General features: G+C 36.0%; 2 protein-coding genes across 3 annotated transcripts in view; both read right to left on the reverse strand.

Annotated features, from left to right (window-relative positions):
• The window catches only part of LOC107600111 (beta-soluble NSF attachment protein-like), an 8895-nt gene extending 4707 nt beyond the window's left edge, over positions 1-4188 (reverse strand). Inside the window, exons 1-3 of the mRNA XM_016291902.1 lie at positions 3963-4188; positions 2695-2774; positions 2254-2421 (exon numbers count right to left, since the gene is read on the reverse strand). Of these exons, the coding sequence (XP_016147388.1) occupies positions 2254-2421; positions 2695-2774; positions 3963-4060 (346 nt within the window). The 5' untranslated portion in view covers positions 4061-4188. The remainder of the gene's footprint in view (positions 1-2253; positions 2422-2694; positions 2775-3962) is intronic.
• Positions 4189-6006: 1818 nt separating this feature from the next.
• LOC107600082 (glycerophosphocholine phosphodiesterase GPCPD1-like) overlaps positions 6007-12397 on the reverse strand; it is a 12710-nt gene continuing 6319 nt past the window's right edge. The window contains exons 11-16 of one of the 2 annotated variants that reach the window (XM_016291872.1): positions 12197-12262; positions 11969-12105; positions 10817-10952; positions 10522-10682; positions 8488-8606; positions 7004-7662 (exon numbers count right to left, since the gene is read on the reverse strand). In XM_016291872.1, the coding sequence (XP_016147358.1) occupies positions 7661-7662; positions 8488-8606; positions 10522-10682; positions 10817-10952; positions 11969-12105; positions 12197-12262 (621 nt within the window). In that variant the 3' untranslated portion in view covers positions 7004-7660. Of the gene's footprint in view, positions 6499-7003; positions 7663-8487; positions 8607-10521; positions 10683-10816; positions 10953-11968; positions 12106-12196; positions 12263-12397 lie in introns of those variants that run through there. The other variant, XM_016291871.1, reaches the window with a different exon arrangement.

The following is a 12397-nucleotide window of genomic DNA, read 5'->3' on the forward strand; positions in this document are numbered from 1 at the left end:
CCCTTCATTTTTTTCACATTTTGTTAAGTTGCTGCCTTATGCTAAACTGCTTTTAATTACTTTTACCCACATCAATCTACACTCCATACACCATAATGGTAAAGCAAAAAACAGGTTTTTAACATCTTTGCAAATTTATATAAAAAAAAAGAAATTAAATGATTCCATTGGGACAGTTCAAATTTAGCTCAGGAGCATTCAAATTGCTTGTAGATGTTACTACACTCCGAGTGAAGTTAACATGTGGCAAATTCAATTGAATGGGTATGATTTGGAAAGGCACACACATCTTAATAAAAGGTCTAACAGCTGATAATGCATATCACAGCAAAAACCAAGCCCTGAGGTCAAAAGAACTGCCTGTAGAGCTCAGAAACAGGTTTGTGTCAAGCCACACATCTGGGGAAGAGTTCAGAAAAAAAATCTGCCTCATTGAAGGGTCACAGAAGCATGTAGTCTCTGTCACCCTTCATGGAAGAAGTTTGAAACCACCAGGACTCTTCCTAGAGCTGGCCTCCAGGCCAAACTGAGCAATTGATGGAAAAGGGTCTTGGTTAGAGTGGTGACCAAGACCATGATGGTCACTCTAGTTGAGCTCCATGATCATATATGCAGATGGGAGAAATCTAGAGAAGGACAAATATCACTGCAACATCGATCTGGGCTTTATGTCAGACTCAATCTTCTCCTCAGTGAAGACACATGAAAACACACTTGGATTTTGCATAAAAACACCTAGAGGACTCTCAGACTCAATAGCCTTAATGAAAACCTAGTCCAGAGCCTTCAGAACCTCAGACTGGGCAGAAGGTTCACCTTCCAATAGGACAATGAACCCAAGCACACAGCAAGAGTGGCTTATAGACAACTGTGTGAATGTCCCTGAGTGGCCCAGCAAGAGCATGAGTTTGAACCCAATCAAATAATTCTGGAGAAACTTGAAAATGTGCATTTGCTCCCATCCAACCTGACAGAGCTTGAGAGGTGAAGAGGTGAGGAGAAGAACGGCAGATGATTGCCAAATGATGATGATCAAAGCTTGTCGCATCAAACAAAAAAGACTTGAGACTGTAAAGGTGCTTCAGCAAAATATTTAGTGAATACTTATGCAATGTACTTATTTCTGTTTTTTTATTTTTAATAAATTTACGAAGATGTGACAATTCTGTTTTTGCTTTGTCAGAATGGTGTATGGAGTGTAGATTGATGTGGGAAAAAAAGTAATTTAAAGCAGTTTAACATAAGGCAGCAACATAACAAAATGTGAACAAATTAATGGGGTATGAATACTTTCGCACGGCACTGTGTGTGTGTGTGTGTGTATATATATATATATATATATATATATATAAAAAAGCCCATATCAATATATAAACACACACTTTGTCTATTACGTACACCGCTACACTGCTGAATTATTGTGTGTAAAGAACTGTTTACATTTTTAATAAACTCTAGATTCAAATGCACTTTCTTTGGTTTTTGCAACACATTTGTGAGTGGACTGTGGCATCACTTCTACCTTCACTGACTGATCTCATCGAAATCTCCTAATATTAGTTGCAATGCAGCATTCATTCTTATGCCATATACCAGGGGTCTCCAAACTCGGTCCTGGAGAGCCGGTGTCCTGCAGAGTTTAGCTCCAACTTGCCTCAACACACCTACCTGGAAGTTTCTAGTATGCCTAGTAAGACCTTAATTAGCTGGTTCAGGTGTGTTTAATTAGGGTTGGAGCTCAACTCTGCAGGACACCGGCCCTCCAGGACTGAGTTTGGAGACCCCTGCCATTTACAGTCAAATAAAAAAAATCTAATTAAATATATATATATATATATATATACATAATTAAAATTGCTTAATTGAAATAAAATTAAAAAGGAAAATTAGAAAGGATTTATATAATATGATTATTATGATATGAAAACGAATCAAAAATGAATTAAAACTAAATATTAAACAAAATGAATAATAAAAAAAAAATAGAAATGACAAAAGCACATAAAATTAATAAAAAATAAAAGGGCTAACTCAAAATATTAATAATAAATAAGACTATAATAGTACATAAATAACACTAAAATAACACTGTTAAGTTCACACAGAAACAACTGTTTTATAAAACGAGAGTAATTTAATTCATGAATCCATTCATTAAAAAAGTGATAGAATGAACTTGTTTAGAAATATATGACGGCTCAGCAACAGTCATATATTATATATTCATCTTGAGATGAATCAACGTGCTAATACAGAATAAATCAACTGACTGTGATGAAGCTGGAAGTTGATCTGTGGCCTCACCTTGTGGATCTGCCTTCTTGAAGGCATTACCCGCATCGATGTAGCTGGTGGCCGAATCGTGTTTATTCTGAAGCTGCATGTGAATTCTGGCCGCCTGACAGAAAGCATTGCCTGCAGCTGGATACAGCAGAATATGAATATATAATAAACATCATAATATATCCTGCCAATTACAAACAAAGCTGTATAATTATTCAAGATAACATTAGGATAACTTCATTAATGAGAAATATTTATATTTCGCAGTTGAACATATATAAAAATGCACAAAGGGTTCATATTCAAACTATTTGTATGTATATTACATAATGACCTTTTCAGCATTATATAATACAATACCGCTGGTTAAAGATGAAGCACGGCATGTCTGCACCACTAAAAAGCACATACCACTCCAGTTTTTGGCCATTTTGAACATGTTGGCCGCTCTGGCGTACATCTCACATGCCTCTTCCACTTTGTGATTTCCTCTGAAAGATGTGAGAAGATTCAGTTATGTCTTTTTTCCAATTTAATACCTTAATGAAAACTATAATGCTTGCCTAACAAATCTACAAACCAGAAGGTAACACTTTATTAATATTAGTTAATATTGATTTACCAAGTCAAATTTGATTGTATGTATATTAGTGGGTTAAGTCAGAAAATTATAGCTGGTAATAGCCTAGAAAACATGTGTCCTGGTGGAAATATGCAATCGGGTCAGTTTGCAAGTGCCTCATATCATATTAATAAAAACTATTTGAAATAAATCCATACTAGGTCAGAGCTTGTTTACTATAAATAACACTGAATATGTGCTGAATATGTCTGGGGTGTCAATAAAGCATCTCACTGTTGCTGTCGACACCGGGCTCTTCAAAAAAATATGGATATAAACTGAAGAATGGCTTTAATCAGCCACTGTTGTAAAACTATAAGTTATAATTATTAAAATAAAGTTGTGCTTTTAAATATATATTTTAAAATAGGTTACATTTTAAAATTCGAATTTATTTTAATCAATATTTATTTTTATTAATCATAATATTTCAAATGAATACACTTATAAATATTTTATTGCAATCCATTTCATATGAATATTAAAATAGTACCATATCTTGTTTCACATTAACTTTAGATTATTATTACATAATGTGCAACAGACTAAAAATTCAAGTCCATATGTAAACATTACTAAAATAAAAAGTCCATATGTAAACACGGTAGTAAGTTATCATTGTACATGTGTTCCCTCTTTGTTAATATTATTACAGTGACATAAAAACAAGAAAAATCATGTAAATACTGCAGCCACTGCGCCACTAATGCGCCAAACACAAAACCCTTCACTTGGTGGCCCAATCATGGAATCATATCAGTTATTATCACTATTTAATTCATAATGATCATGCAAAAATCGTTATTTAAAAAGATCAACTATGCATTTTAATGAACAAGCCCTTTTTTCCATCGGTTGATGCGCAAAGCGGCCTGTCACAGCTTGGGCCCTTGTACAATAAAATTCATATATATTTTTAGTTTTTATACAATTAAAAACTCAGTATCAACTAATTAACATAAAACCAAAGCTTGGCAACGTGATCATATTGAGAACATCTCTTAACAGACCAGCGGACTCTAAATAAATAAGGAAGTAAGCATCTATTTAATCTTACCCAAACATTCCTCCTAAAAAAGAGCCGGAAGACTTCACTTTCTTATCGGCTTCAGCCATGAGCTGAATTGCCTCCTTTTCTTTCCCGGAATTGTCCATTATTTCTGTAGTTAAATTAACAGATAAACACTCAAATCTATTTTCGTTTATCTGCTCGTTTCTCTCGCGCTCTGTCACTATGGCAGCGGGGGATTACTGTCATTGCGTTTATTAAGCGTGGGCGTTCAGCACGCTCGAGCAAAGCATTATGGGATTTGTTGTTTTGCGACCGAGCTTAACTGAAAGGCCGTTAAAAAGAATCGAACCCAAATAAACTACAACTCCTATATACACACGCATAAATGCGCGTTACGTAATATTGCAATTACGCCTGACTTTATTTTGAAATGATTGTACCCGCAATTTTATAAACTTAACGTCATTTTAACTAAACAATATTTGAATAAATGCGCGATTTGTAGTAGTTTTAATCTTCCGGATATGGTAAAATTATTATTATTGTTGTTTATTTTATTTTTTACTTTGATTCGATGTGTGGGTTAGTTTAGTTAGAGTATGTGAAGATAAAATGTTGTAGGCTTAATTTTGGTTCATTACAGCTCATGTATAAGTTGCATATATAAAGAGCAAGCTTTCACCACAATGTTGATTAATCAGCAACAAGCTCCTGCAATGCCATTGCAGATTATTATGACGAAAAATAAATGCACATTACATACTGAGCACTAGATGGTACTGTAGATCGCCAGACTAGTTCATTACAAGTAGTTCAAGGGCTGAAACATTGAAAGTAGCTCAATATTAGTTTGCACGGGTCTTTCATGCAATGCAGAATTCTTTGATTATTAAAAGTGAATATTATGCAATATAATAAAATATTCCTGTAATATTTGGTTTGTATTGTATGATTTGGACATGGCAAAAATGGCATCATTTGCTTAAATAGTTGTTTAAAAATCACTGCATCTCTTGGTTTTCTTTTAGCACAAAATTGAAATGAACTAATAAGATTCCCATCTTTACTAATAGTGAATTTACTATTTGATCCAATATATTAAGACATATTGGGACATGAAAAGGTCTATAAACACAAATGTAAAAATCCAAGCCATCAGTGTGACATAGTGTGATATATGATAACATAGTGCATATCTTAAAGTTGTAAAGACAGCAAAACAGTGAAAGAAACAGGCTGAGGCATACAACTTTACAGGAGCGTGTACTTTCAAATCTCAAATCATCTACAAAGTACAATAAAAGCAGCACACCTTTCCTCTGTTTATATAAGATTCATTTGAGGAAAGGGTGGTTTGTTTCCTTTCCTCTGCACTCTTGTTTGCAGCAATATGTGGAAAACAATTATAGGTACAATAACTTGTATTAAAACTAGCTAGACAGTATCTCTGGCCATTATAAGTGGCTTATGAATGTGGGCAGCTCACTATGATTTCAGACACAGCCTTCAGAGTGCAAGGGAGACTTGCTGGTGATTTTCCATTGATGCTTATATGTATAATGTGGGAGAACAAATAGGAAATGCTCACCTGCGGCCAGAGCAGAATGTTAAATATTAATGGACACCACACAGCTGCAGAATGACGTTACACACCAAAGGCCACCTCACCTGTGACAGATAAAAGAGCATTTCAACATCAAACATTGAAACACCACATCTAGTGCCCTCGAATGAAGTCAGCTTACTCTAACATTCACAATCACCCTGTATCAAAGATTAACAGTTTTTGAATTTTTGCTGAAAACATTGCATTTACAACTACTGCAGTTTTATTTTTCATCAACCAATTTTTTTCACCCACAATTTATTCAACGCCAGTCTTTTAACGTAAAAATGGCATGCAACCTTTTTTGCAAATTCAATCTTAGTCTGTTTACTTTGTGTATGTTTTATTTATTTAAAATTGTTTTTTAATTATATACGATTACGACACCATGACCAGGTCCTGGAAATGAAATATTTTCTTATTTATAATATTATTCAATGCTAAATAGTTTTCACATAAGTATTAAGAATATTATTTGATGACATTACGGCATCAGAGGAAGTTGAAGCATTAAAACACAGAATATTAAGAATTATAAAACAAATATGACTCATTCTATACAGAATTTTTCGCATCACAATATACAGCAAATTGGCTAAATAAAGCAAAAATATTGCCTTTGTGGAAGTTAGCGTTGTGTAATTGACCCCAATATCATTCTTTACATGATTATACTCTAAAACATCTCAGGCTTAAGTTTGGCTTAATGACAGAGTGCATTTGTGCCTTAGTTCTGGTGCTTTGTTGGAAGATTACAGACATAGAGTGAAGGTGGACTGGCTGTGTGGGTCTCAAGAGGAACTGAGGCCGGAATCTGACTCCCCGTTGGCATCCTGGGCTTTTCCTGCACACGGCATGGAGGAGCAGGGAATGCTGTAGGAGGAGCAGCCACATGTTTGAATAACCTCCTTTAGAGTTCCACCCTGTTCCTCTACTTTGAAGATGTTTGGCTGCTCGAGTTTGTCATCACAGATTCTGTGGATAAAGAAACAGTGCAAAACAGTTTGGCCTTCCAAAAGAGGACACGACTAGAAATCAGTGGTTAAGTTGTATTTACAACACTGTTCCAGAACAGTTCAACCCAAATATTCAGATGTGTGTGGCACATTTTATGGAGGACTGTTTCCTGATCCTGGGAGAGTAGACTACAATGCCATCTGTTCTGACTCACAGACTGTACGTACGTTTTCATATTTAAAGGATTTGCCACGGACCATTCAAACGTGAGTTTTGAGCTGTGTAGCCAGGACACGGCATCACAGTATGGTAAGGGGCGTAACATTTCCGTCACACGCTTGAGGTATTCGACCAATCACAACGCACTGGATAGCTGGCCAATCAGAGCACACCTCGCTTTTCAGACCGATGAGCTTTGTAAAAATCAACGCGTTTCAGAAAGGCAGGGCCTAAAGGAGAAACAATAATGTACAGTATGTGGAAAAAATGTGTTTTTTTAAACTTAAACCGCATAAACACATTTCATTACACCAAATACACAAAATAATGTTATTTTTAGCAACATCATATGACCCCTTTAAGTTGGGTTTACTGGCACAGCAAATACATTTAGAGTGAGATCATTCATATATAGATAAATGCAGCTTTTTTCTGCCATGCCTTTATCAAGATCCTCAATCATGCTGGTTTGAGAGCAGAAGCCATTAATTCATCCATCCATCCATTCATTCATTCATTTATCCTTCAATGATTAAGTCATTGAGGTCCACGGAGGGGAATCATGCACTGTTAACGTGGCTAGTACTGAAAAATTCACAGTGGAAATAAAACAAATGCACATCTGCACTGTAATTTGTGTAATATGAGTTCTGGGAGGGAAACTAAGTCACCCATATAAAGAGGAAGTCTCGAATGCTCAGAATGATGTAACAGGCAGCTGAACCTCAACCCAGTGCTGAATCATTTGAATAAAAGCTACTCAAAAACAAATCTCCAGTTTTACTGCCTCACATCATTGCTGTAAAACAATGCGGTTCTCTTGGTGCTAGTCGGTGAGAATGACAAGTCAGGAAGCAGCCAAATGCCAATAAAATAAAAAAAACAACAACTGGGAAACAGATGACATTACGGGCATCAGAGGAAGTTGAAGCATTAGGCTTTGGCACCAAGCATTCATGTATTCTGAAAAAAGAGGCAAATTACCATAAAAAGGTGTGAGGAATATTTAAAAAAGGAAAAAGGGACTAAAAGTCAATAAAGAGTCAATAATGCATATAAATATTTGGTTACCAAGGAAAAATCACATCAAACAAATCAAAGGTTGAAACTGAAATCTTTTCAAGACTATTTGCTAGTAATACATTATTATTGTATATAATTAGGTATGTAACGATTCACTCAACTCACGATGCGATTAACGATACCGATTCACAATTCGATTTTTAGTTTTGTGAAACTACACTACATGAAACATCTGCACGAAACAAAGAGCAGAAGCTCTGAATGAGACGCAGATTCACTCTCTGACAGCAGGTGGCGCTCATGGAACAGCAGATACAGCATTTCCTTGGTTACCGCTGTAAACAAAGCAGCACTGCACTTATGAGTGCTGCTTTAATATGAATTATACAGAGACGAGATGAAAAGAAAATATCATCTAAACTTTTCTAAAGACAGCCAGTTCCCCTCAAAGATACATTCATATAAACTCCCACCCCCAAATGTATCGCGATTCGTTTAACATCTCAACCGATTTGAATCGTCACATATTTGTATCGATTTTCATCCGGCTCGTGGTGAATCGTTACATCCCTATATATAATTATTGTATACATGTATAGAAACTACAGATTTAAGTATTGTGTGTGTGTGTGTGTGTATATATATATATATATATATATATATATATGAAAATATTGATTTAAAAATGAATTCAAAATTGCAAAGAAAATAATTTACACAAAATAAATGACAAACTAATACTAAACAAAAAAAATTAAATCATACAGGTTTGGAATGAGCAGAGGTAAATACATGATGACAGAATTTTCATTTTTGGGTGAATTATTCCTTTAAATTTCAATAAAAAGGAACAGAGTTTCTCTAAGCAGGTCTTGAGGGTTTTACTACAGTAGAGAAGGAACAAAAATACAGAACAAATATTAGCTGAACTGTCAGAAACTGCAAAAAAACAGCAAACACAGCATGTTATGTAAACATCTGTCAGTGCTTGACGGACTAGGGTTGTGCCGATAGACGATAGTATCGTGTATCGACGACAACATCTCAACCGATTTGAATCGTCACATATTTGTATCGATTTTCATCCGGCTCGTGGTGAATCGTTACATCCCTATATATAATTATTGTATACATGTATAGAAACTACAGATTTAAGTATTGTGTGTGTGTGTGTGTGTATATATATAAAAAATACAGAACAAATATTAGCTGAACTGTCAGAAACTGCAAAAAAACAGCAAACACAGCATGTTATGTAAACATCTGTCAGTGCTTGACGGACTAGGGTTGTGCCGATAGACGATAGTATCGTGTATCGACGACAGTCAGAGATATCGACGATAGCAGATGTCTTTGTCGATAGTCAAGACGATATTAGGCTCATACTCCTATTAATGTATTAATAATTATTATTATTATTATTGCGCGCGTGCAAATGAGGAGCCTGTAGCCGGTGAAGGAGTCTCCAACCACAAACACAGATACATATTGTCTGGTGATATAAGGTATTTCGTTGCACTTTAACAAGTAATCTGAACGGCATATATATGTGCAATATTTTAACCAAGCCCTCACTAACTGAGTTTAATGCCACAGTTATGTTAGAACGCATCTCATGGGGCGCGCGGTCAGGAGCGCTGTATGACTGATGTATCCGTTTAATTTAAATTTACTCCAAATATATGAACTTACCTGTTTTAAATACTTTATATTTAACATGTTCGTTTATGTCCAATATTTAGTGTTAAACTGTTGGTCTTTAAAATAAATCTACTTTTGATTTTCACCGTTGACTGATTTTGCAGACCAGACTGATAACTTCTGTGCGTCGATGCGGCAAACTTGTCACAGGATGTGCGGTCCTAGCCATGTATGACTGTTGTATCCGGATATATATGAACTAGCTGTTTTAAATATTTTTGTATTTAACATGTTAGTTTATCAGTATGTTTGAAAGTATATTATTAAGATTCGTGGTGCTTCCATAGGCTCCCTCACTCTCTCTCTTGAAATAGCCTATGACAAGTATAGTGAGTCTCTCTCTTGCCCCCACCCACCCACGCACGATAATATCATCTATCGGCAATCTCACGGACTGGCGATATGACGATTTGAAAAATTACCATATCGCCCAACACTATGACGGACCTTAGAACTGGTTTTACTGGATAAATTTTACAGCTACATTTTTTCCACATACATACACAGTGATATTTACACAGCCAGAGGTTATGTCTGATTGTAACTAATTGAAAAGTGCATATATGGCATAAAGTGCATTACATAAACACAGAACATCACTGATTAGATTAATCTTTACCCAGAATGAAACGCAGCTTCACTCAGACATGTGCTGATATGCCTGGGCCATCAGGGAGGAGCCATACTGTAAACCACTACGTCATTTATACAGAAATGCATGCACGATCATTGATGATGTTGAAAGAGTCAACATGGCAGTCAAATTATGTATGACAACATCATCTCTTGTGGGTTTATGCAATATGTTCTTATAGTTTTTGTTTCTTATGCCAAAAACACAACTGACCATTTTCCACCCCTTTTCATACTTAAACAGACTGATATTGCTACTGTACCTTTATGACGTTTATATATCTTTATGACTTTGCTGCTGAACCTTTATGACTAGCTGATTTGTTTTTCACATGTAAAAAGTTCAACAATACATTTTCAATATGTAGTGCGAGTAAACATTTAATCAATATTCTCAGCCCTACTAAAGACTGCTGTTGGAGGAACTGAAGGTTCCCTAGTACAGAAAGGCAAATTATAGCCCACCTGTCGTATATGAGGCCATCGATGCCCTGTTCCCTCAGCTTCATCCTGTTCTCATGGTCGTTGTTATAGTCACCCCAGCAGAAGACCACCAACCCTTTAGACTGAGCCTCTCTGATGAACTCCATGTTTCGCAAGAGCTCATCAGTGTGAGCACTGATTCCCTGTGAACACATACAAAAAGTCTTTATTTAGTCTTTGTCATGAAATTTGACATGGCACCGCTTGATGCTGCCAAACTGGCTGTCTCTGTCTCTGAAGTATCAACAGCTGTGCTGTTACACCATTGATCTCTTACCAGTATGTTCTCACTCTGAGCAAAGCTCATGGCGATCTTAGTGCTCTGACAGCGGATGTCCATGAGTTCAGGGTAGAGGTCTGTCACTCCTTGGGTCAGAAACAGGATGGGGTATTTGTTCTGTTTTTGCCTCACCCTGAAGAAGACAACAATTTATTTATACTTAAAAACAAAATTAAGGTTGACTATTTACATCCTTAAAGGAATAGTTCCCCCAAAAATGGAAATTGGCTAAAAATTTACTCACCTTCAGGCCATCCAAGATGTAGTTGAGTCTGTTTCTTCATCAGAACAGATTTGGAGACATTTATCATTCCATCACTTGCTCACCAGTGGACCCACTGCAGTGAATGGGTGCTGTCAGAATGAGAGTCCAAACTGCTGATAAAAACATCACAATAATCCACACCATTCCAGTCCATCAGTTAATGTCTTGTGAAGTGAAAAGCTTTGTTTGTAAGAAACAAATCCATCATTAAAGATTTTTTTACTTTAAACCATTGCTTCTGGCCAAAATACAAGTCCATAATCCATAACGCTTCCTTCAGGGAAAAAGTCACCTGTTGTCCTCTCACATCAAAATCCACCAACATATTTGTTTAGAAATGTGCAAAAGGTGCTTGATTTGTGCATATTTCTCTCCTGATTCAGACTAGATGACTTTTTCACTGGAGAAAGCAATATTATAGATTATGGACTTGTATTTTAGTTTGAAGCAACAGTTTGAAGTTAAAAACATCTTGATGATGAATCTTTATGTTTGTCACAAGCACGCAGCTTTTCGCTTTATGACATGAATTGATGAACTGCAGTAGTGTGGATTACTTATGGGTTATTGTGATGTTTTTATCAGCTGTTTGGACTCTCATTCTGACGGCACCCATTCACTGCAGAGGATCCATTGGTGAGCAAATGATGCAATGCTACATTTCACAAACTCATCTACATCTTGGATGGCCTGAGGGTAAGAAAATTTCAGCCAATTTTAATTTCTAAGTGGACTATTTCTTTAATAAATGTCCCTGGACATATTGTACATTTAAAAAAAACATTGTTGGTTTATACTGTGCTTAAATTGGCTGCTATAGTAAATATATATAACCTTAAACATCAGTGCCTTTATAGAATATGCATGTGAACAAGGCCTCTTACATTGTGCAAACATCAGGATCAAAACATGAGAAGACTATTCTCCTATTGCCGGCGTTCTGCAGCACACAGGTGAGGATGATATCCAAGAACTGATTCATGTTGAAGTAGGAGGAGAGTTTACCATCCCAGGAGCCATCCTGTTTGGAGAAACAAATACAATGAGGGTGTTTTTCTCTCCGGTAACACTGAGATCAAACCAACGCACACATCACTTTAGGCAACACAAACCTTGAACTGAGAAATCCACTTCAGCTCAATGTTGAATCCCACATGATCTGGAACAGCCTGGAATATCTGGAACATGACATCAAATGAGAAAAGAGGTTAACCAAGCAGTACAGGTGGGCAATATAAGCAAACATTTATCACAATTTTCTTAAAATTTTGGTTGATAAAAGAGGTGAAAAAATTACTTAAAACCACAAAAAA

This window comes from Sinocyclocheilus grahami, unplaced genomic scaffold (assembly GCF_001515645.1).
Source record: "Sinocyclocheilus grahami isolate Dianchi unplaced genomic scaffold, SAMN03320097.WGS_v1.1 scaffold277.1, whole genome shotgun sequence".
Classification (NCBI taxonomy): Eukaryota; Metazoa; Chordata; class Actinopteri; order Cypriniformes; family Cyprinidae; genus Sinocyclocheilus; species Sinocyclocheilus grahami.